This window comes from Myripristis murdjan, chromosome 22 (genome assembly GCF_902150065.1).
Source record: "Myripristis murdjan chromosome 22, fMyrMur1.1, whole genome shotgun sequence".
Classification (NCBI taxonomy): domain Eukaryota; kingdom Metazoa; phylum Chordata; class Actinopteri; order Holocentriformes; family Holocentridae; genus Myripristis; species Myripristis murdjan.
In genome coordinates this window covers 17286569-17310944 of record NC_044001.1, presented here as the reverse complement: position 1 = coordinate 17310944, position 24376 = coordinate 17286569, and the positions used below count along the sequence as shown (strand labels likewise).

The 24376-nt window shown below is 40.8% G+C and overlaps 4 protein-coding genes across 5 annotated transcripts; 1 reads left to right on the top strand and 3 right to left on the bottom strand.

Annotated features, from left to right (window-relative positions):
* Window positions 1–527: 527 nt before the first annotated feature.
* On the top strand, window positions 528–8766 carry reep1 (receptor accessory protein 1). The gene is made up of 8 exons (XM_030044922.1): window positions 528–642; window positions 2237–2309; window positions 2443–2519; window positions 2742–2862; window positions 3389–3502; window positions 3782–3944; window positions 5509–5765; window positions 6420–8766. Exons 1-8 carry the CDS (start codon window positions 611–613, stop codon window positions 6489–6491), a joined length of 909 nt encoding a protein of 302 aa, XP_029900782.1. The 5' UTR covers window positions 528–610; the 3' UTR covers window positions 6492–8766.
* Window positions 8767–8859: 93 nt separating this feature from the next.
* mrpl35 (mitochondrial ribosomal protein L35) lies at window positions 8860–10732 on the bottom strand. The gene is made up of 4 exons (XM_030044921.1): window positions 10652–10732; window positions 10091–10253; window positions 9355–9499; window positions 8860–9193 (listed from the first exon to the last, which is right to left on the bottom strand). The coding sequence occupies exons 1-4, from the start codon at window positions 10680–10682 to the stop codon at window positions 9005–9007; spliced, it is 528 nt and encodes a 175-aa protein (XP_029900781.1). The 5' UTR covers window positions 10683–10732; the 3' UTR covers window positions 8860–9004.
* A 692-nt stretch (window positions 10733–11424) lies between these two features.
* Window positions 11425–18447, bottom strand: LOC115380620 (laminin subunit alpha-5). Of its 2 annotated transcripts, XR_003930352.1 has the most exons (10): window positions 18233–18447; window positions 16918–17091; window positions 16319–16457; window positions 16117–16205; window positions 15473–15536; window positions 14094–14182; window positions 13796–13908; window positions 13539–13695; window positions 13051–13165; window positions 12077–12207 (listed from the first exon to the last, which is right to left on the bottom strand). XR_003930352.1 is itself a non-coding variant. In XM_030081735.1 (9 exons), exons 1-9 carry the CDS (start codon window positions 18279–18281, stop codon window positions 12050–12052), a joined length of 1032 nt encoding a protein of 343 aa, XP_029937595.1. In that variant the 5' UTR covers window positions 18282–18441; the 3' UTR covers window positions 11425–12049. The 2 variants fall into 2 exon arrangements, 1 of the variants encoding a protein (XP_029937595.1); XM_030081735.1 differs by lacking the exon at window positions 13051–13165 and having other exon boundaries at window positions 11425–12207; window positions 18233–18441.
* A 1173-nt stretch (window positions 18448–19620) lies between these two features.
* cfap99 (cilia and flagella associated protein 99) lies at window positions 19621–23952 on the bottom strand. The gene is made up of 14 exons (XM_030044968.1): window positions 23839–23952; window positions 23412–23556; window positions 23200–23294; window positions 22978–23090; window positions 22700–22877; window positions 22443–22523; window positions 21856–21924; window positions 21503–21592; window positions 21306–21394; window positions 20954–21158; window positions 20585–20726; window positions 20332–20483; window positions 19972–20177; window positions 19621–19816 (listed from the first exon to the last, which is right to left on the bottom strand). Exons 1-14 carry the CDS (start codon window positions 23950–23952, stop codon window positions 19621–19623), a joined length of 1875 nt encoding a protein of 624 aa, XP_029900828.1.
* Between the last annotated feature and the right edge of the window lie 424 nt (window positions 23953–24376).

Here is a 24376-nt window from a genome sequence, read left to right as displayed (position 1 = left end):
TAACAAAACCCTGCCTCTGTTCTCTGGCCGGGGAATGTAGGGTTGAGGCTGGACAAAACTGTACAGGTGCTTTTAGGTCGAGAAATCTCTAGGCCGGGCAAATTGTTACCCCTGAGCATTTTTATCCAGCTCTCCACAGGTGTTCTCCAGTGGATATTTTACACCTGCACCAGAGAGGAGGTGGAAGCAAAACGCATATTTTTTTCAGAATAGTGCACAAATAGTAGTTTTGTCTGACGTATATTTATAAGGCATGAATTGAAATTATATTTGCCCCACCTTTTGATTCACAACTACCCTTGACCTACTCCGTGGCACTGCCTTGTTTTGATATAACCTCATAACGTAAAGACGCGCTGGTTTAAATCGAGGAGGCGAAGTTTTAACCTCCTGCATGATGGATATGTCAGCAGTTTCTATAAAACCTGTGTTTTCCACGTAAGGCAACACTGCCATCTATCGGCGAGGGTTATAGGCCGCTCCGTGTTTACCCTGAGCTACATCACGTTGCTGCCTGTGTGCGTGTGGACGCTGCCGCCTGACGCGCCTGTCATCTGGAAGAAACTCCTCCCCGCGGTCAGACAGCGCGTCCTGTCGCCTTCCCAGCGCAATGGTCTCCTGGATTATTTCTAGACTTGTGGTGTAAGTCTTATTTTTATTTTTTTTTTTAACGCATTCTCTTCTTTACCGTGCAGTAATAACAAAACAGTGCTTTCCAGGTTATTGCGATCTTTGAGTGTCTCGTTGATCAGGTGCATGGACAGCCCGCTGTACTAGCTCTCAGTTTGGGGTTTATTTCTAAGCAGAATCAGCGGTGAATTGGGAAGGGGGGCGCAGAGGGGGGAGAGCTGGCCTATCGTTTTTTGACTGTAATGCATTCCGGTTTCTATAGGATAGCACTTCAATAGGAATGCAATAGCTGGGCCTGTAGATCCCCAGTGTTTTAAATGGACTGTCAGGATTCAGTAGCTTGACATTCTTTTTGTTTACCAAATGTCCTTTTCATTCCAGACAAAGAGGTAACGTGACTGGCCAAATTATCTGTATTATTCATAAGGGGACAATCTGAGTCAGAGCTGTGGTTTTGAAATAATAGGTGTCTTGCATTTGCCAGAAACCGTGAATCTCACTCACTGGCGAGATGACTGAATTAGCTGGAGCGGCCGAGAGTGGGGCTATTCTGTGTTGTGTGCTGTATGGGAAAACAAAAGGGATGGGTCATCCTTCTCAGGTTACAATGCAAGTGTTAGTCATGATATTAGGGCTCGTGCTCAAAAGTGCCCATATCATTTGCAATTCACCCCCAGATTAAACATCGGGATCCCTTTTATGATTGTGCTGGCCATTTTTCCACCAGCACGAAATATGAATCAGCGCCATTACAGTCGGTGCAGAGCCCACTCAAACCTCAAAATAGTGAGGCAATTAAATTTAGATTGCAATATCCTGTTACATGGATGGTTTTGTCTTGGAATTCGTTGCAGTAGCCCCGGCCAGTCAAAACCTTTTAATGTAACCTGCCATGTGGAAATGTCCAGTCTTGTACAGAAACATTGAGGACCTTCACCCAGTCCTGGTATATTTATTTTGAGCGTCCTTGTGTTCCTAATAGCTGAGTTATCTACAGGCCGACGTGGTGCAACATTATGTGGGTCAGTAATTTGATCAGGTCACTCTCACAGCTGTTGCCGGGCTGTTGCACCTCAGAAGGGACCCATCCGCGACTGTACACTCAGCAGCACAGGTGTCTACACTGGAATAGACGTTTCGAAGAAAAAAAAAAGTGTTTGTGGGCTAATTTTAACTCCTATGGCGACACGTTTGTCACCTGCGCATGTTTACTGATTTAGCCAAGTAAGGCCTGTCGGGCGTAAACGCCCGGCTTTACGTACACATTGATTTGTCCTGAATAAGATAGAGGTTGTTACAGTTTTTCTGATGTAACTTGTTTTGCACTATCAAACCTTCTGACATCATCTTCATTCTCTCCATTTACATTTTTAAGGACCCACTGGCAAAATACCTAGTCTATATGTACTGACACATAGGGAAAACCACATGTAGCCTATAAAAGCGTGTATAAAAAGTTTGATCTTGTAACCACAGATATATCCAGTATATGAAGAATGCCAATAATGTAATTTAGATGTATTTTATTTGGAAATATGTGTTGGATTCTGCAGTGTGTGTTTATTTATTCATGTAGCGTTGATAGGTCTATTTATTTGTCTTCCAGACTTGTTTTTGGTACACTATATCCTGCATACTCATCCTATAAAGCTGTGAAGTCGAAAGATGTGAGAGAATATGTAAGTATCATTCTTGTACACAGCATTTTATTTTCAGTAATGGTGTGATTTAAGGATTGACCAATAGTTTACATAATTCTACAAGGTGTTATGTGTGGGTAAATGATCTTCCACTGTTCCATTCCGTTTTCAGGTGAAATGGATGATGTACTGGATAATATTTGCCATATTCACCACTGCGGAAGTATTCACAGATATGTTTCTTTGTTGGTAAGTGGAATATAATTCCTTTTGGGCTGCTCTCCAGTTTCTTTCTTTCTCTTTTTTCTTTTTTTAATCAGAGTAGTGGCTAACTTTGTTATGGCATAATACAGTTAGTCAGCTGATCTTCCTTTGAAAGTCTGGTCAATGACATAGGAAACACAAAGCATGTGATCAGCCATCTAGGTGCTTAAGTAATGGCTCCTTCTTGTTGTTATGTCTCCACCGCAGGGTTCCTTTCTATTATGAGCTCAAGATAGCCTTTGTGGTGTGGTTACTGTCTCCATACACTAAAGGCTCCAGTGTGCTATACAGGAAATTTGTTCATCCCACGCTTTCCTCAAAAGAGAAGGTGAAACGTCCTGCCTCTATCTTGTCTTCCTTTACCTCCCCTGGTGTAGTTCAAGGGAAAGGGTCATAGCTGGAAATATTAAACCTAGACTGTAAGTTAGTGTGTGTTGGTTTACCTTTTGGAGTTAGAACTGCAGTTTCACATGTAATCAGCTATTCTAGGGACCAAGGTGCCTTTCTGTTCATTTGCTTTGGCAAACTCCTCATTGATGATGTTTCAGCTGGACAGGAGAAAGGAAATGTAATGGTATTCCCCATGTCCCCTTTCCTCTTTACATTATTTTTGGTTCAGGAAACACGTCAGAGAGTCCAGAGGAGATCCACAGACACAGTATCATTTGGGAGATAAAGCTTCTGCCGTCAGATTTAGCATGTCAAAATAGTCTTCACATGCAAAAACATTAATGATAGTTAAAATAATGATTAGTCAGTTGCATAACATAGTGTATAAAATAATGGGCTTTCCACTTTTTAAGTCACTAAAAATCAGAGTATCTATGTTTGTTGTTGTTTTACACTTGTGCCAGGACATCGATGACTACATCTGCCAAGCGAAGGACAAAAGCTATGACACCCTGGTGCATTTTGGGAGGAAAGGACTGAATGTTGCAGCCACAGCTGCAGTCATGGCTGCGACAAAGGTGCTGCTGACTCTGAATATTTGATTTGTACTGACCTGGGCGGATGGCAGAATGGGGTGTTTTTTTGGCTATTCACATAGTAAAGAAGACCTATTGAATGGAGCTTACACTCTTTGTGGAGAATGAGTAGGATCCAGTACCATAATGATGATATTTTTAACACAGTAAATGTAAGAATGTAAAGGTATAAAGGTCATAACCATCCATGGCCTAACTGTCATGCATGCTGTTGTTTCTGATGCAGCTGCTAAAATAAATGGCTTGTATTTCCCATTTTAGGGACAAGGAGTCCTGTCAGACAGACTGAGAAGTTTCAGCATGCAGGATCTGTCTTCCTACCAGTCTGACCCCACCAACACAGACTCTGTCACCACTCAGCCTGCAGCAGCACAGCAAAGGACCAGAACTATGATGCGCAGCAAATCAGAGAGCTACAGCAAGGGTGAGAACACTGTATTGCACTGGCACGCTGCCTCCTGCTACTGAGCAATCCAGAAGTAAAGGCTGCTATAGAGATTGATGTGCATACAAGGGCATGGCATAGTTTAAACAATTTAAAAAGCTCTGCTGTTGAGAATATATCAGGGTGTGTTGTGTTGCTTTGATAATACGGCACATTGCACATTGATAAAAGGGGTTAAAATACTGACGGCTCACCAAGCATATTAGCTATAATGGTTGAGCGTAATCATAAACCATCTGCATTATAATAACAGTGTCTGAGCTTTTTGAGTAACACACATTATCATACATTTTTCTGCCTTCCTGTTCAACCTTGTATAAGCCTGCTGATATTGTTCGGTGCCTTTGCTTTCCTGAGTCGCCCCTAACCTCAGGTCTGCCTTCCTGTTTGGAGCAGGTCAGGCCCCTGCAAGGCTGCCAGCTTAACCTTCCTGTGTCGTTTTCCACAGCTTCATTCCATGTGAAAAGGGAAAAAAAATCATGTTATGCCTTTTGCGCTTCAAATATTGGTCTTTGATTTATCAAGTTGGCACTTGAACATCATGAAATTTGTGTGGAAAAATGTTTTGCACCTTGCTTCCTTAACTTCAGTTACTTACATACGCACTAATTGTCGACAAGACAGCTATTGTACGTTTGATAGACTTATCTGTGAACCTGGAGTATACCTAACTTTTGTATTTATCAAGAAATCCTGGTGATTGAGTAATTAGCTCTGTTAAATTAGTAACTGTTGAAAAAAGTACCCAAATCCCTTACTTAAGTAAAAGCAGAAAGCAGCAGAAGCAGAAATGGAAAAACGGAATGTTGTAGGTCTGAATATGTATTATACTCTTGACTACACTATAATAGTACACTTTAAAAATATTTCATGTCTCATGAAATAATGTTATGTTTTATAGCTACAGCCATCAAATAAATGTAGTGCAGTAAAAATGACAATATTTCCATTTGAAATGTAGAGGTGTCAAAGCATATAATTTTACAAAATGGAAATACTCAAGTAAAGTGTCAGTACCTTAAAATTAGACTTACAGTAAGTACAGCACTGGAGATGCACTCAGTTACTTTTCACCTCTGAATATATTTTACGTGTAGTGAGTATGTTGTCCATATAGCCGCTGTTTATTAACGACTAGATGAGGTTATCTGTTCACAGAAACAAAAGCATACCATAATACTGAGTTGTTGTTGTTTTTTTTTACTGACCATTATAACAAAGGTTTGACATTTTCCTGTCAGTTTTCAAATGGAAATTCACTTGAGTGTACATAATGCTGCAGATACTGAAAAAAATGGTACAGTGCAGCCTTGATAGGACTCAGCTTGTTAGACTTGTTTGTGCTGTGGAGAGAATACCTTTTCATGGTTCAGGCTAACCTTCAATTCCCACTCATGTAGTTTTTGTATTCTGTGCAGCGATCAAGCCTATACTAATTACATGAAAATATGCAGCTGCCATGTTGAATTTAGGAGGCCAGAGGCAGGATTTCTACACGCAAGCCTGTTGTTCATTCCTCCCACCGTCCTTTTCCACGGTGCAGGGCAGGATGTTGACATGACTGAATATGAGGTTTTGGGCTTGGACCACTGGGACACCAAGGAGTTGCTGTCCCAGCCTCTTTTGCCTTCTGAGCCCACACCCCTTACGCCCTCATTGACACCCCAGTCCTCTCCACCCTCCACACCTTCACCGCCCCCTAGTCCTCCAACTCCAGAGCAAGCTGAGGAGGTGGGGAGAGAGGTGCAGACAGCATCAAGCTCACCACAGCTCAGGCTGATTAAGAGGAGGGCTCCTGAGGTACTGCCTTGTAAACATGGCTGCTCAGCTGCTGCCTGATGCTAGCGGCCCCTTGAGAGTGGTGATTAACTCACTGATTCACTAATTTTTTTTTTTTTTTCTAATTGTTGTGTATCCACATGATTCATCACAGGCCAATACTCTCACCATGAGAGTTTTCCTGTCTGGCTGCTAACTGGATTGCTACCTGATGAGGCTGAATCATGCATCGATTTTAGTGGAATGATAACTTAGTGCAAATGGATGTGTGCTTTTGATTTGGACCCCTCCTGTCTGATTGTTATGTGTCACATGTATGGAAATCAGGAATAAGGATAGGTCAAATGGATTACAGATTGCTTTCCATTGCATTTCACCAATGATATAACCTTTTTAGTGTCAAATTCATATTAAGAGTTCTAGTACATCAAAAAAAAAAAAAAAACTGTCCTTAGAACAAACAGAAATCAAATTCTAGGACTGTACCCTGTGCCAAGATATCCATTTATAAACGAAACATCTAATGTCAATGTGTTTGGCATGTAGATGTGCAACTGAATGAATGAGCATAGTATGAATGCTGTGTGCTTTCCCCTGCATTAATGGTGTCTATTAGCTGGCTAAATACAGTCTCTCTTTTCCCTTTCTTCTCCATCGGTCGCTTCCTGTATGCAGCCTCCTCCTAGAGTCTTAAGGCCTCTCACAAGATCCAGGAGTGCCCTTTCTTCAAACAATGAAGCCATGTGAAAACTGTGTCCTCAAGACTATTTCTGCTGCCTTCACTGCAAAGACAAGAAGATAGAAAAAAACACTGTCTGGCCAAAAGCAACATATTTAAAGCAGCCTTGTTTTGGAATAAGGTGTAACCAAAGTGACTTATGACCGCTCTATATATGGTATACAGCTTGTGGCTCATGATAAAAACAAACATGAGGTTCGTGACACTGAGATAGGACTCACGAGTGAATGGGTTCCATGCTGACAGATATTTTGAGTTTGCAGGTTATCGAATATGTTTTGTATTTATGTACAGTTTGTGTGTTTATCATTTTACTGATTTGTTTTTATATCAGGTCGGGGAGACAGATGCATGCATGTCTTCCCAGTCATTAGCCCCCATTCTTTTCCAAACAGAATGTATTGTCACTGGATGTTACAGCTGGCATTGTGAGTGACATGGTCACTGTTTGAGAATGTGTTACAAGCCAAGGATCAAAAGAAAAGGTGTGGTGTTTTTTTTTTTTTTTAAACCCTTCCTTACTTTGGTTTGTAGAAAGATCTCTGAGCCAATGGAATCTGCACTGATGAATTATCGTAACAAGGTATTAAGAGATCAGTCCAGTGATTATCTCAGAACATATTGTGGTAAGACTACTTTTTTAATGGAAGACATCAGTCCACAGTGGCATACAATATCCCATTCTGTACCTCAGTGTAAAAGCCTTAAAGAAAGAGATAAGAAAAGCATCAAAATATAAAACATCTCCACAGTATTACTAACACAATGTTCCCTCGAAGACCTTTTGCACTATGGTTAGAACAACAGTGACTGCCCTCAGTACTCGGAAATGGCCAAAAATTGTAATTAAATATAAAAAAAATTCTAGCTGAATATTATAATGTGATTTAACCTCATTATTGTGTATTCCTTGTGTGGTAAGGATACAGCTACTTGTGTGACAAGTCAAAAACATTTTTATCACAGATGAAGAAATGCTACCACAAACTGTTTTCCTCGTGGAGCAGACTGTTTTGACAATCTACTGTTCAGCTCTATCTAGTTTCACAATAGACTTCATTCACAAGATTTCGGTTGCTTTTGCCGTGTAAGGCCAATGTGTTAGGAATGCCTCACTTTCAGTTGTAGCGGCACACACAGCTCAGCTGTCCATCACTTCAGTAGATGTATATGAACATGGCTATTTTTCCATGTTTGTAATCACTGTGTAATATTCTGCTGTCAACTGAGCAACTCCAAACCCAAGGTTCTTAACTTCTACTTGCTTCTTATGATTTTTTTGTTCTGAATACAAGAGAGCAACTGTATTGGTTTGCCGGTTTACAATGTTATATTTGGGCCTGTTAAGATTTGAAAAGTGTTTTGTCAATAGCACGACGTGATACACTTGTGACTTGGTAGGATTTCATCCCGTTCTTTCTTCACTGAGCCTGGATCTTGGCAAGATTTCACACAAAGTATCACTGTGGTCATTGATGGTTGGAATTCGAGCAACAAAATGTCACTGACTGAATCATTTACAGTGGTTTTAAAGTGTGAAAGAAAAGCTCCTCAGGTACAATTGTTCTGTTTACACGTCATTTCACTCTGATGTTGTAGATACACTTGTTATGCACATGAATTGTCCTTGTAATAGGTTAATGGTAAAAAAAAAAAAATTCAAACAGGAAATTTCTGGCCTGTGATAAAGATCTGAAATCTGTGTTTCAGCATTAGTGGTTTCAGTGTTAGTGTTGGAAGTGATTTCCTTCCATTATAAAAACAAAATTAATCAAAATACTACAACAAAGATGTTGTTGCTAAGTAGCAGATTTGTATACTTGTAAGTAGATTGATAAACTCATCATTGCATGATGTTATTAGTTTGTATGAAAATGGTTTTCTTAAGTGGTTTTGTGCGAAGCGGTTCTTGGCCTCTTCAGATGCCTTGCTGATAAACACTGAATTCTTCTTTGTCTTCTAGTGCTTTGTTGGAAGGACAGGAAATGTTAAATCACCTCTTTCAGTTGCCCATACTTCTGTAGGAGGAACATGTCTTACTCACTGATCAGCTAGCCACTTTCACTTTATTGATGAGGAAATACCACTTTACTATCCTGAAGACTTTTGTTCTGGCAGGCCAGAATCTCAAAATGCTTAAAACTTCCACTTGATTGTGAATTAAGACTAAAGGAGTGATGTGACAACATGATGGTATATGGCTATCAATTTATCTTTACATTCAGTTACGTACATCTGTTGTTGAACTGACATACAGTCATTAAATATGAAGCAAAACTTCAACACAGCTTGTGTTTATCAATGTCTCTCCCATTTAACATCTTCAACAAAAAACTGGCATAAAACAACCGGCAGTGAAGTCACTTACAAACTAACAAGTTGTGTGAAGGCTTTTACTGAGGATGATAATTCAAGTTCTTTCAAATTCAACAAAGTGACGTATAACAAAACCACTTCAGAGACATACAACTTTAATACATTATATTCCAACAAGAACAAAATACCGTACATTAATCAGCAATTAAGGCTTCAGATTGACTCGATCGTGGTACTTTAAGTATGGATCATTGAGGTACCAATTCCTCCTTTTCCAGAAGGAAGTTGTCATTTTATCCAAAAGCTTAGACTGTGTTTTGTTACAAAATACATGCTCCCTCAGGCGCTTCCGTCTGGCTGGCAGCTTCTTCCACAGTTTCTTCTTGTATCCAGCCTGTGTACAGCCAGAAACGACTAGCATCAAATCTCTGCTACATTTCAGTTTGGCAACAATGTATGGCCACATGTTTGTGCATGAAATGTAGCTTTTCCATGACTCTTTAAGGCATCACATGAAGTTGCTCAAAACAGTCTTAAACAGTAAAAGCCTCGTACCTTGCGTCTGACCCAGAGGCCACAATGCAGCCTCAAGAACCTCTGTTTCACAGCTCGCACCGATTTCCTCTTCCCCTTCTTCACGCTGTAATATGTCAGGTTTCTGGTGGTCTGCTGAGTCATGCTGGGAATAAGCGCCGACACCCTGCAACAAAACACATTAGAAAAGACAGGCACAGTGTGTGTTATTTAAAGAATGTCATTTTATCGATCCTAATCATGAAGATTATATCAGCTCAAGTTCAGGTTCAGGTTTACTTAGAGCCCAGTATCACTGTTTAAAGTCTTAACAGGCTTTACATACCCACATGTTTACAACAGACAGGACAAACCCCTGACTTCATCTTCATAGTGGGCAAGAAAAAACTCCCAAAAAACCCAGCTGAACAGGGAAAATGGACTGGTTGGTGGAAGAGGAATTATTCCCCATTATTACATGTAACACTAATGAAATGTAGATGTTCAACAAAGTGCCACATGCCCTTTTACTGCACCACTACAGACTGTGACTCAAATTCAATCCCTAAACCCAGTCTGACACTTTTTCTAACTTTAACCTAAACGCTGAGTGTGTACAGACTAATTTTCACACTACCACGAGTCATCATCTGAGGCCCACGAGACTTTTTACTGACACCTTATTGAAAAAAATGATTATCAGCATTGCATAATCAAAACAAAGTGTCACCACATTCCAGTATCTCAGTGTAATCCTGCATGATCCGACTGGCCTTACCGCTGCAGGATGCTCTGCCGCGGTGGCTGACACAGTCTGGCCGTCAGAGGGGCCCAGACCGGCGGACAGGCAGCAGCTGTGTGGACCGGAGGGGGGCGGCTGAAGGAGGCGGGCGGGCAGAGCCGTGCAGCCCTGGCGCACAGAGCGAGCGGCCTCAGCAGCCCTGAGCAGCACAAGGACATTAATATCATTAGGTTAACAAGTGCAAGTACAGTCACCACGCCTCATGTTATAGCGACACAGCTCACAGGGCAGGGGAATCCCACACCGCCTATATTAAGCGTGTTATTCGTGAGTACAGCGAGCTGACAGTCCAAAAGGTTAACGAAACATGCTGTTCAACAACACGGCTAACGTCATTACGGCAAAGGACAGGCGCTAGCTAGCTTGTTGGCTAGCTGGAGCGCTTTAACATCGATAGCGAGATAAAGGCAGCCACACGCACACGCACTGACTTCACTTCTATGCCATTTTACTGTGGTACAGCTGTCAACACTGACACATTTGTAAATATGTAAGAATAGCGAGAGAGAAAATATACAGTTGTAAATGTATACACACCGGGCACCTTCCTCGCTAGGGCGGCCGCCATGTTTTATGTGCGACGACGGAGGACTGTTAGGACAAAAAGTACACCGTCGCGATTGGCTGGTAGCTGCAAGCACCTTGAACAATTTGTGCAAACACAAATTTTTCTTTTTATTGCACATTACCCCTGTAGCCCACCTTGTGCGTGCACTATATTTTGATATTCAAGCCATTTGTGACACAAGAGATCTAACGTTTTAAATGCAGTATTATTATTATTATGATTATTATTTTTGTTGTTATTATTTCTCCTAACCTATTTTCGTGTGGCATGTACAATATGTTAACAATGTCTGCTTAGCCATATCCAAAGGAAACACTGAAGGTAATGTTTACCTCAGTCATAATTTGCCCTCTGGGCTGATAGTGAGTAATGCCAAATATTCAGATTGCATTCCTTACTAGAAGTGAAAACCAGTTTAACACACAACACAGACTTGATATCCAAAGTATATTTGTAGTTTGTTCACAAAGTTGAGCACAATTGTAGTGTTGTTCATAATTTATGTAAGGTGCTTTACATTACACTTGTATGAAATGTGCTATATAAATAAATGTTACTTGTTTCATATTTTTATCACGTAACACAAGAAGCAAATGATTTAATTTACTGTGACTATCATAAGACCAGCTTAGTACTTTGACAAAAGACACTGCAGCGTTTTTATATTTATAGATGTGAAATGGAGTTGGAAAACCCTTGGCAGCTGACATAAAAAGTAGTATAAATAAAATAAAAGTCAAGCCCAGGTTGATCAATTTTATTTGTTCTGCTTAAAACATACAAACATTTTTTTAAATAAGATAGGTGAAAAACATTAAACACAGGTATCAACGAAACTATGGACAACATAACGTTCTTTAATCAAATGCATAAAAAACACACACACACAAGACACCACCAAGTTCACAAGTGTCTGCCGCTGAGCATCTACGCTACAAAGCTTAAAGAGGCACTCATCAGTTTATCAACACGCAAGTGCAAAGTAAATCAATTACATCAGTAAAAAAGTGCTTTTCATAAGAGAGACGCTCCCACCAAGTCGAGGCACGCAGAGTCTCTTCAGCGTGTCAGTGCACCTCTCTTAATCCATTAAACTTGCTTATGGAAAGAATGTTTTCTCCTTTAGACAGAACAACTGTTGCAGTGTCAGTCAATAACAACACACAGAAGACGACATATTTAACTGTACCCCATGAAACAGCTGGTGGATTGTCAAAGTACTCTGGAGGCACTAAACAATAAAATACGACTTTATGATTTTACAGTCAGTCCTTTTGCCTACAGTCAAGGCACGTGTGTGAAAGAAATCAGTCGGTTTGCTCTGCTGTAACACTTTAGGACAACGCAGCCGAGGGCGATCCTTTGGCTCACCAGCCGGCATACACAGGTTCAGCGTCGCAGGGAATCCCGTAGTATCGTCCTTGGGGTCGCTCTTTGCGTAATAAAGGAGCTCGGGCTACAGACAGCTCTCCATCAGCATCTTTCCTTCGACGTAGTACCATTAAAATGATGAAGAGCAAGGCCACTGTGAAACAGAGACAGAAAACAATGTTTGGAATAATAATCTGACTTGCAGTGGTCTCAGTATCACTGCAAAAAGAGAGATTATCTTGGTGTTGCCATCTTAAGATACTTCCACTGTGCAGAATCAATACTTGCACCACAGTTTTTATGATGCAAGGAATACAAGAGGCTCTAAGAAAACTTTGCTCTAAACTTCAACAGTAATTATTAAACATTAACTTTCCATATCAATTTTGTGAAAGATAGTTAACTGAACAGTGGATTAGTGGGTAAAAACTGGCAGGCTCTTTTTTAGCTGTGTCAGGTGGGAATTGGCTGCTATTCCTAGTTGCCGTGACATTAAAAAAGTGAGCATGTAATCAGTGCAGATCGCTGCAGAACAGCACATCCTCGTTTAGCTGAAACCCTCGGCAATGGAGCCTCAAAGAGCGTTCGGAAAGAATAAAACCTTTTATACATGGAAGTACATTTCCTCAAAGACTCTCATTCAAAACAGTTTGCTTGTTATGTTCAGCCAGAATATGCAGACGTCTGACGTTTGTTTAAACAGTGTTTATTCATGGTTACATAGTTACTAAGAACACAATTATGTATTACCCACTTGCAGATACAGAGGAGTCATCCTGTTTTATATATATTAATGTTTGCTAATGCATTGCCAAGGATGGAAAGTGCTTTGTGAGGAGTTGTGACTCATTTAATTGTGGTGCATGTTTGCCCTTTTGCCTTTCTGAGTGATGAAACAAGTTTTGCTTTTATTTCAGAGCCTAGAGGACTGATGAGAAGCACATTAATAGGACTTTAAACTGCACCAATACTTCATCTACAACTAGCAGTCACTTACTTCTCTAAGGGAAATATTAGCATGTCATCAGATGATACAATGATGAAGGTTCAGGAAATCAGTTGAAACAAGCATAGCAGGAACTCCAATGCCTTTCACTTCGACACACACTACCCTATTAATGAAATTAATACACAGAGGATGCATTATTGAGGAAGCTCTGTGTTCCAGAAAATCATTCTGGCCATAGAGGGCTTGAGCCAGATTACTAATTTATCAAAGTATTTCAACATCAGGTTTGTCACTGCAGCATCGACAAGCTTTGTTCAAACCCACAGAACTTTATTTTAAATTCTAGTGGAGATCCCAATGTTTCCAAAGACACTAAACACAGTACGCCTTCCTCAGTTACAGGGAAGTGTGTATAAAATCATGCAAAAGACAGTGAGATATTTTGTATTTTGAATTGGAATAATGCAGACATAAACAATCTGAGTTCAAGGAGTTAATTAAAGGATTTATATACGTCTTCCAGCACCGTGACTTACCCCCGCCTCCGATGACTAACAGAGCAATAGTGACAGGAGCCAATTCACAAGTCTCGCCTGCTTTTCGGAAGAAAGTCTCCATGCAGTAGCCTGGCGCTGTGCTGCCCTCTGGACAGAAGGCGTCACTGGGACACTGGATGGGGTTCACATCTGGACTCTGAGAGAAGGACGTCCTCTGTCACCAAACTTCCCACAGACATCACTGAAAAGGTGCGGAGGTTCACTATTGTGATTGTATGGGGCGGTGCAGTACTCACGGGGCAGTAGTGATTCTCAGGGCAGATATCACAGCTCTCCTGACCCCAGTGGATCTGGAAGAAGCCGCTGCTGCAGATTTGACACATGCTCTGATGGGGAGCCTTGTGCATGCCTGTCCAAAACCAAACATCATCTGAATGCAACATATTTCCTATTACTATGGGCAGCACTGCTAATGACAATTACTACATTCTGGGGAAAAAATGCAAAATTTGGAAACTACAGTGCTTAATTACTAAATTCATAAGGATACCTCTTTACACCCCTGCAGTTTAAAGTCTACAGAGTGCCAATTACCTGGTCGACATGATGTGCACTGTGTAGCTGCAGCCTGAAGAGACTCTGTGCCCCCGGGACACATCTGGCACTGGGCACAGCTAGAGGAGCTGTCAGAGGGACAGACGCATGTTCATGACAAGAAATAGATGAAACAGAATAGAAGTCACTATGGATTTACCAGTACCATCAATTTAGGGCATTTTTTTACACCCATTTCACACTTGATTTGGTTTCTAGCTCTTGTTCCAGTTTGGTTTCACTGTAGTTACAGACGTATCATCAATATTTTGGTCTATGTCTGCCACATAGTGGACAAAAATTTTGTGCGTCAATGAGCAGCTTTAACAAACAGAGTCTCTCAAAATTCATTTCCCTCTCTCCAATTAAGATATAAACGCACTGGCAAATCCTGGCCACAAATTTTACATTGTCCAAGTCGCTGTCAGTGTTTAAGGTATTTATTATTAATGTTCTTTGGGTATTTCTATCAAAACAAAGTTCAAATATGATGATCATGATGCACACACAATAAGTTTGAATTAAGGGCTATTTTCATTGAAAATGAGCCAAACAGGTTACTGAAACGCCTGGATTTTCTGTTTTTGAACAACTGCATTCTCCCTTTAAGCAAATGATTCCAGGGTTCACTTGGAGGCAACCCAATACCACCTCTCTCAGGCAAACAATGGAACGGTTGTCTGGTGTTTACCAAGTTCATTTAACATGTTCCTTACTTACTTGCTCAAATCTAATCCAAACAAATGGAGGACAGTCTCTAAAGCGTGATCCAACTTTCCCAAAAACGCAGGTGTGAAAGCATCTGAGGTAATCATAATGTAAAGGCTGGTTGTGCACACATGGAGTAAGCCTCAAATAGCTTTTTTTTAACAAGACTAACTCAAATTAACTTTCACAGACATGGCTTGAAATAGTCCTGGACTACAGCAGCTTTCTTTTGACTGAGCTAAAGTGGTGTCACAGGGAATCATGAGAGCGACTCTGCAAGCAAAATGCCTAACAGGGCAAGTTAAACTTCACTTACGACAGCTGTTACAACCCTTCAGACGGCAAGGAGAGTGAACAGAGACTAGTCCAAGATTTTAATTACAGTCAGCAAAGAAAATGTTTTTTCACAGGCACATTCAAAGATGGTAGTTTTTCAAGTTTTGATTGTGATTTCTCTCAATTTTACAGTCTGGAATATACATTTTGGATTGCTTATCTTGCTCTACTGCTCCTGACACAACACGTCTCAACAAAGTCTGGGTTATCCAGTCTTGAAATCTCTAGGCAGGTGGCGAGGTAAACACCGAGATGGCTAATAAAGTTCAAAAACTGATTTCTGGGTGGTCACACAAACAGAAACAGAAACAGGTTGGCATTTATTGACAACTTACTTGCAGAACGTTCCTTGAGGACACGGATTACATGACGTGGAATTCTGCTGTGCTGAGAAGAAACCTGAAAACCAAAAAATTCAAATCCAAATAAAAGTTAAAATGAGTAAATGAGACATTTTTGTCTGGATGTTGTCTGTGTGTCATGTGGATGTGAAAGCAACTGTAATTATTACAATCATTCCCTAATAATTACTAATCTTATTTTTGCTAATTATACACTGAGGCGTACTGTAATCTGTTCATTTGCAAGTTCAAGCACCTTTTATTGGAGAGGCCCGAAATGTGTGATTAGTGAATAATTAATTCAACCAGTTTGTTATCAGAGATGAAATAGGCAGTTAAAGGACATTTATAAAATAAATCAATAATACTGGGACAAGGAGGGGATACATTTAAAATCCAGCCTGCTTCAAAGTGTCTTTGCCTACTAGTACAGTATTAAACTACTCTTTGTTCATCATATATTTATTGTAGCAAAGAATTATAGATTTTGGAGGAATTTTAAAATGGTCTACTTTTAGTCGATATAAATGCTGCTATTTGTAGCTACATGAATATAAATACATTTTTTGGTGTAATTTAATACCACTAATTTATGCCATGAATATGGCTCATTTTTGTTTACTGCTGACTAAACATACCTGGTGAGCAGGTTCTGCATGTCTCTGCTCCAGTGTCATTGCTGAAAGATCCAACAGGGCATGGCTGGCACACCGGGCTGCCAGTGAAACTGAAGGTGCAAAACACACAACAAACACACAACCAGAAGAATTATAATGGAGGCGAAAGAAATCCTTGTATCTTCGGATGCTGACAGTGTGGTGGCAGAGCTGGTGAGCTCACTTTGTGTAGAAGCCCTGGCTGCAGGGCCGACACTGCTGCTGCCCGGCCAGCGGCTGGAAGAAACCTCTGGAGCACGGCAGACAGGCTCCAGAGAACAGACAGAGTCCAGGCTCCGGACAGCAGGAGCACAGCAGCGTGTCTGCGGACCAAAGGTATTACAGTCAGGAAAACATTAGGAAAAAACTAAAAAACTAAATTGAAACTGCATTGAAACTACGACATTATAGAATAAACTAGCGATAAAATAATGAAAAAAAAAATATTTTAGATAGATAGATAGATAATTAAAAACCCTAAAAAAAAAAAAAACAAACCTAAACAAATCCCTAGGGAAATCCAGAGGACACTTGTTTTAAATTCCTTGCCTTTATTGTCTATATTTTCATTTCCAGTCACTACAAGAAGCAATTTCAAGATTTTTTTCAGTCAGCAGGGACTACACATGTACCTAGTAAACAAGTATGAAAGAAAACTGTCCTCAACCCGAAACAAACTAGGATAAAACAGTGTCTTTGATCCAGTAAGATGCTGTACTGACAAAGAGAGGGAGCCCTCCGCTGACAGACCTCAGTCAGAGCGAGCAGGCAGGCCAGCCTCACCATTGTCATAGTGTGATCCCGGCACGCAGGGCTCACAGGTGGAGATGTTGAGGGCAGAGCAGCCTGGGGACGTGGTGCTGAGGATCATGGGAGTCGGAGTCAGGTCTGTCACATTCTCCATGACTGTGGTGCTCATCACAGCAGGGGAGAGTGTGGTCTGGCTCACCACCAGGCCTGCAGGAGAACGACAGTGGACAGAAAACTGTCATGGAGCATGCAACACAACCCTTTCATGTGCAGTTAACCTAGATATATATCAGAAAATTAACCATGACCAGATAACCATCAGAAGTTACGTGGCAGCTGACCTGGTGCAATCATGCAAACCTCTCTATGGCATGGGCCTGTGCAGTATGCCATCTAATTCATTAAGATTAACACCACACAGGAAGCACAAAACACACAATTTTATTCCCGAATATGAAGGAGGGGTACTTCTTCATCTAACAATAAATTCACCATGGTGACATCCATTCAACATTATCTCAGGAATTTCATTTACATCTCTGAGCGAGCGGAGCGGGAATGTGCAGGCCCATCAGCAAAACAGAGGCCATATTGTGGAAGTAATCACATTAGCCATGTGCTTAACTGCTTGCTGAATAAGGGCCATCCTCTTCAAGAAATGCAATTATTCAGAAATGGGTCATATGATTTCCCTTGTTCACACTCCTCTGGGTGGCACATTTTCTCTCCAAGTGTTAGGCATAAATCTTGGGTTAAGAGCTAATGTAATCCCCTAATAAAATTTGGAAGGAAACAACATAAATGTCACAACAAAAGTATAAGCCCCTGCAGAGAAATTATAGTGATACAATAGGGGATTAAAAAAAAATTCCACCAAGTAAAATAAAGTTAGTATAAACTCAATGTTGGGCACCACATAGAAAGAATAAGACAAATTCTAGTGATTTCCCATTAGGGGGAACTCCATAATGCAGTCTGTTGTAGTTCTGGAGGTACAATCTGATTTAAAATAGGACTAATTAAATTTGACGGGAGAGAAAAAAATAAAATTCATAACTTTTCCTGGATTACTGTCCATTTCACAACGAAAATCCACAGTGACGATGATAAAGTTCTTACAATATTGCTATCAAGGCTTAAAGTGTGAATGTGGCACTCACTGGTGACTTTGTAGTGTACTTATCGTGCTTTATAGTAGCTGTTTGATGATATTCCCTGTGATATCTCTATAATATTCCTACAGGGACTTAAAGTTGTGTTGTGACGCGTGTACGGTATCCTTTAAAAAGTACAGGGGTGCCATAGTTATTTTTTCTAAGCGTGGAAAAGACAGTGTATCAGAGCTTACCTAGGAGACAAGCGGCGGCTATCGCAGGTATAACTCCCCGACAATCCATCCTCCACTGTTATTAATCCAACCAGCGAGCAAATATGTAGCCTAAGACATCCCTGACTGACAAGTGGTCAAGCCGCCTTTATTTTTACAGTGGTCGTCAGTGAATCACAGCTGGCTTGCTCAAGGGTCAGTCGTCTCCTCAGTGTCATATGACAAAATACACATCATGTGATTTTACTTTGCAGGGGAAAGGAACCGAGCGAAACGGGCGGAATCTGGGAGGAATTCACGCGTTTTTTACACGGAGCAGTCTGAGGGGGCGCTGTGGCGTTCGCCGTGCCGTGAGTCAAAGTCATAGGAGGCTGTGGGTCATATTCCACACAAACAGAATAATGATAAAGCCTCATGAGTTCAGTTTCCTCATCATTTGTGCTCTTTCAGTGCTTCTCCTTGTTCTTTTTAAATATAATCTAAATGTATACACTCATTTTAGGATAGTGTAATTATAATATTCCTATTAGATAATGAAATGACTATTCCAATTTTGCTGTGATATTTGCCAATGATCCTTCCTGACTTTTATTTTACAAATTGCACTAGTTCTTTTTTATATATATATATATATATAATGTACAGTATATATCAATAATGTTACTCCATTTAAAGGTAACGGTAAGCTACATGAACAGATTTTTATTCTGAGCAATAATGAGCTGCCAATCAGTTAAACGATGCAAAAATAGTTGCACAATATCTCATCACTGGTAAGTAAACAGAACACGATATATAAAATATGAAAATGGCACCACTGTTACTTCTGCAGTGGGGAACTTTTCTGATGTCATAAGTTCAAGTTCCTATTTCATATCACACTGCCAGGTGGGTGGAATTTACTTCCCCAGGAGACCAAAATCTTATGACATTTACAAACATAACAAACATTGGGGCAGTGAACCAAAACAGGACAGCTGGATCATACAACTTCTGTCATATGATGATGTGAGGGGAATCATAACTGGCAAAAGAAAAGGCACTCATTGAAATATTAACTTTAATGTTAAATATTTCACATTAAAATGCAATGCAAATTATTCAACTCTTTATTTTTTTCCATCAGTAAATATGACACCTTTAAAGTAAATAAACAATGATACAACTATGGAGAATTTTCCACATATTTATGTCTTTCCTTTGAGAAATAGTGTTGGGTGTTTCTCACTGGATTTGACGCGCTAACCTCTGTTCCAAGTCCTCCCAGTCCTTGTCCTCCAGGGTTTTCTGGTGAAATTGTGAGTAAAGAGTGAAGTTATACACTGCTAATGCATGAAAAACCCAACCTCAACAAAACAATGTTTCAGTTGTAAACAGCTTCACTTTTTTCTAGACTTCACACTTCATACTCATACTTCTAAGGGTTTCCAGCTTCTGACAGTGTGTGCTGCTGCCTGTTCAGAGGTTTTGGCCTTGCTGCTTTCTCTTTGCTTCAGTCTGAGGTGCTCTTGTTGTTTTTCCTCCAGTCTCTTCTGCAGGGCCAGCACTCTTTCATCCTTAGCCACTGCCTGCTGTAACCCCCGCCTGGCTTTCTTCTCCTCCTTCCTGCCACACACCAGAATGGTCATGAATGTCTGAGTACAATGTCTGGATAATGTCTGTTTATGCGTGAGTGCGGTTGGATCTATCTTTTTCTACTGTCATAACAAAGTCTTGCAAGATGCCTCTAAGCTGAGGACAAAGCCTATTTTTACCCCAACCTGCTGGCTGCAGCCTGCGCCAGTGCTTTTCTGTGGATGTCGATGGTGTCCAGCTGCTGCAACAGAAGCTGCTGCTTGCTCTGCTTCTCCTCCAGAATCCACTCCCGTCTTTCCTCCTGCTCCCTTTGTTTTGCCTCCTTCAAGATGGCCAGCCGCTCCTTCAGCTCAGCCAGGGACATTTCTCCCAGCAGGTCGTGTCCCCCTGTCTGGGACACGGGGAGCCATATGCTCATATGAATAAAAGTAAAGCTGCACAACAATGGGTGAGGTGTAGTGTGCCAGTGGGAGACAGAAGTGTTAGTTTGTGCCAGAATATCATTGTGAAATGTGGGATGATAATCCATTCTTTCCTGCACTTACCTCTGTGTCATCCACAAATTTGTGTCTCATGTGCGGGACAGATCTGATAGCGTGGATTTCACGGATGATCTCAAATTTTCTGCTAAGCTCGGCCTGTGCTTCCTCCAGTGCTTGGCGCAGGAGCTCTTGACTTTGCTCCGAGACTTCTTTCACTGAAACAAAATTTTTTTCATAAAAATTCCAGGATAAAATAATACTAGGAAAGGCTCTCAACCCAAAAGAATCACATCAGGCATCAAGCGAGGTGACGCACCAATAGATTGCTTGAGTTCCTGCAATCTCTGTTTGGCTGCCTTTGTGTTCTTGTGCCCGTCTGCCACTTGTTGCACCAGGTCTCTCATTTCTTTTTCCTCTTGAAGCCTTTTCCTCGCATATCTCTGCATCAGCTGAGCTGTCTGTGAGAAACAACAAAGCCAGCATAAAAAAGCAGTCTTCTGAAATAACTATCAGTCTCTTTTGAATTATTTTTCTACAGACATGCTTTGATATAATGGTGCTCTGTATATTTTACACAGTCATGAGGCCTTTTGTTGTCTTTGTGCCATACAAATAAAGCTATTCTTTTTCTTCTCATTCGTGTCATTCATATTAGTTGTTTGTTTGCTGGGCGACTTTAACCCACCTCTTCTTTCTGTAGCTGTGCAGCCTTCTGGTTGCGCTCCATTATGTGTGTGCGGGCCATAGCAGCCTCCTTGTGGCTGATGAGCCCTTGCAGGCGCCTGAGCTCAAGCTGGGCCAGCTCCTCCTGCAGGTCCTGATCACGCATCTGCTTCTGCCACTGGAGGAAAGAGGAGGGCTCCTGTGCCCCTTCTACTAGACGCTCCATTCTTTAACACACAAACACATCTTTAAAAAGAGTGCAGTAAGAATGTTAAAATTCCACTGCTTTTGATATATATTCAGCTTTGTCTCGGGTCCACCTGAACCAGACTCCAGACAGTTTGAGGAGTGACAGGTAATGTGCTGTGCTGTACCTTCGCAGCTCCTCCTCCACTTGACGGTTATATAGTGCTTCCTGTCTCATGATGGCTGTGTTGTTGAGCTTGATGGGCCAGCTGCTATTCTGATAGGTTCAGAAAAATGCACACGCCAGTGGACATACACACATTATTACATGTTGATCCTCATTAAAATCATACAGAGAATTAGGAAGGATACGATTGTTTCTCACCATCTTGAGACTGGCTGGCACTCCAGAGGATTGAAATGAATTGAACTTGAGTTGGGAATCAAAGCTTTCCTTAATCTCAGACATCACCTTCTGCAAATACAGATGATGATTCAGCAGAAATGTGTAATGAGTAAAATAACAGCATGGAGAGAAACTGAATATGTGTTTGAGTAAGAGAAGATATTGTAATTTAGCTATCAAGAGAGGTGGGATGTAGTTTTAGGATTGGAAAGATGTTTAGGCAACACATCCTTTTTACCTTATCCCTCAACATAAGTAGCTCTAAACATGATCATGACAGTAATACCACATTGGACATTCATTTACAGCACAGAAAATAGTCCCTACTGTACCTTGGTATGTTCAGACTTCTGTGGATTTGCACACTCAAACTGTTTTGTGTTTGCCAAATAAAGCAGTTCCTTGGGTGAAAAACAAAGGAAGCATCATTACAGTGGCATGGAAAAAGGCTGAGGATCATTAAAACTCTATACCACTTTTACAAAAGATTATATATCTATAGATAGATAGAATCAGTCAATCAGTTCAGTCACTGATTGTTGTATGTGTGCATGTATGTATTAGTGAAGTGATGGATGGATGGATGGAAATGTATCATGCACTGGATTCCCGGTCTACATGGCCTTACCAGACTCATCCATACATTGCACTGCCATAAGTGTGCATAAGAAATCTATTATCCAACAGTCAGATATCACATGACTAAAGCGCATTTTTCCAGGTTTTACATAACAATTTTGCATATCATCTAACCAAAAGAAATTAGATAAAAATAGAATCATTTTGCGACATGAAGCACCCTTCTCTGCTCATCAAACTAAGGATACAGGTACATCAGTGAACACAGAAATTTCTCTAACATTTCATATTTTTTAATGATAACTAATTAACTAAACTATCTAAAAACCTGACATCATACCTGAGCCTTCTGGCGGTTCTTCTGTTTGATCTCTTCTATGGTATGCATTTCTTTGGGAGCCCTGTGGGTGCTTTTTGGTACCTAAAAAACAAATGTCAGCCATGAATGCTACTACACAATATGTAGAAAAATGGTCTCTATAGGTATATTTCTATTGGCTGTTACACAACAATATAGAACAATGGCGCACAGTTAATTAAGCCATATTGTGGTAAATGTGAAGCAATACAGTTTATATAAATGTAAAAGGGACTGACTGGTTTGGGCTTCTCCTGCTGTGGAATGGGCTCAGGCATGGGCAGAGGACGGGGTTTGGGTTTGGTGAGACAGAACTCCTGGGGCTCAGTGGTTTTGACTGGAGCTTTCTTGGCCCGACTCCCACTGGACATCCTGGCTGCAAGCTGGTCCATAAGAATATCTATCTCAGGGCGCCATCTAATGGACAAAAACACAAGGCCTGTGTCTACAGTTATTTCCTTTTGAGATGCTGAATGTCATTCTCTGTGAATCACTTTCCTGGATGCTGCTTTCTCACCTCAACAAAGGGGCAATCCAGTTTTTTTCCACAAAGGCAGCATCATAGATGTGACTCCATTCCCCTTGGATCCATGTGGTGAGATTTGTGACATCAAAGAAAAAACTCAGGAACTACAAAGACAGCACACACCCACAGTTATATGCCCAGCATTTTACATTTTTACATGCACCATAATTATTAGTATTAAAGCACTGGTATAAAAAGATGTGAGTTTCTCACTTTGTGCATCTTCTTGGTGTCCAGAGATTTCACAATTTTGCTGAAACACTCGAGCCCAAGGTCATCCATGGTGAATGTTGCGAGGTAACAGATAACTAAGGAACAATGTGGCACCATGAGGATATGATGGCCTTGCTTTATTCAGTGAGCAAATCATCAACACAGTCGAAGATCTTGTTAATGAAGGTGGCTTTGGTAGCTAAATAACTTACTAACAAACGTGCTGCGGTCACCTCTGGACAAGCATTTCCCATTCTGGGCATAGAAGGCATTTACAACTACGTCCAGTAACTTTTTATGCTCGATGCATCCAGAAACAACATCAAGCAGGAAGTTCCTATCTGGAGCATCCATGTTCTGCAACAAATAACAAGGGCGTTATTCTCAAAATTGGGGTAACAACCAGAAGTGTTGTGATAGTTGATGAGATGGGTACACTATTACATAAATAGATGAGTAGATTATTTAGCAAGAAGTGGGTATACTCTCCTATATAATCCTAATAGCTTTTTGGCTAATAAGTGGGTATGCTGTAAATTGCCAGGGGAAAAAGGAGGTGCGTATACTCCATATACCTGAGTTTACCCTCCACTACACCACTGGTCACCACCACCAGGACCAAAACACATGCTGGATTACCTGCAGAGTCTTTGAAGCATTTTCCATGAAGTCGTCCAGACACAGCTTGTCAGCACTGAACTGATCGAGCAGCACTGTGGCCTCCTTGACCAATGATCCATACATTGATGCCATTTTATATGACCAGCGTACACCTGGCGCTGACTGATGGTTGCGATCAAGGTAAACTTGCACGTTAAAAGCACACAGAAAATGAGTTTATAGCTTTATAATACTCACGCATGAATTGTACAGAACATAGATTGGAGTTCTGTTAGGTAGCAACCTAATCACTAGACCTGTGCAACAATGCATTCATTCAAATTTTCTCCTAAGGAGTAACTTTTCCTGAGAAATTTGCTGAGCTGCTTGTTTTGAGCTCGGCCGTTGTCATGCCCGGCTGTTGCTTAGCAACACACAGGCGTAAACACAAATGCATCCCAGCCCAAACATTTAGTTAAACGGTTGGTCATTTCCAGTTCGAGAAAAAAATGTTTATTGTATCGATGATGGGTATTTCTCATACGTTTTTTGGTTAACATGTAAATCAAAGCAGCTT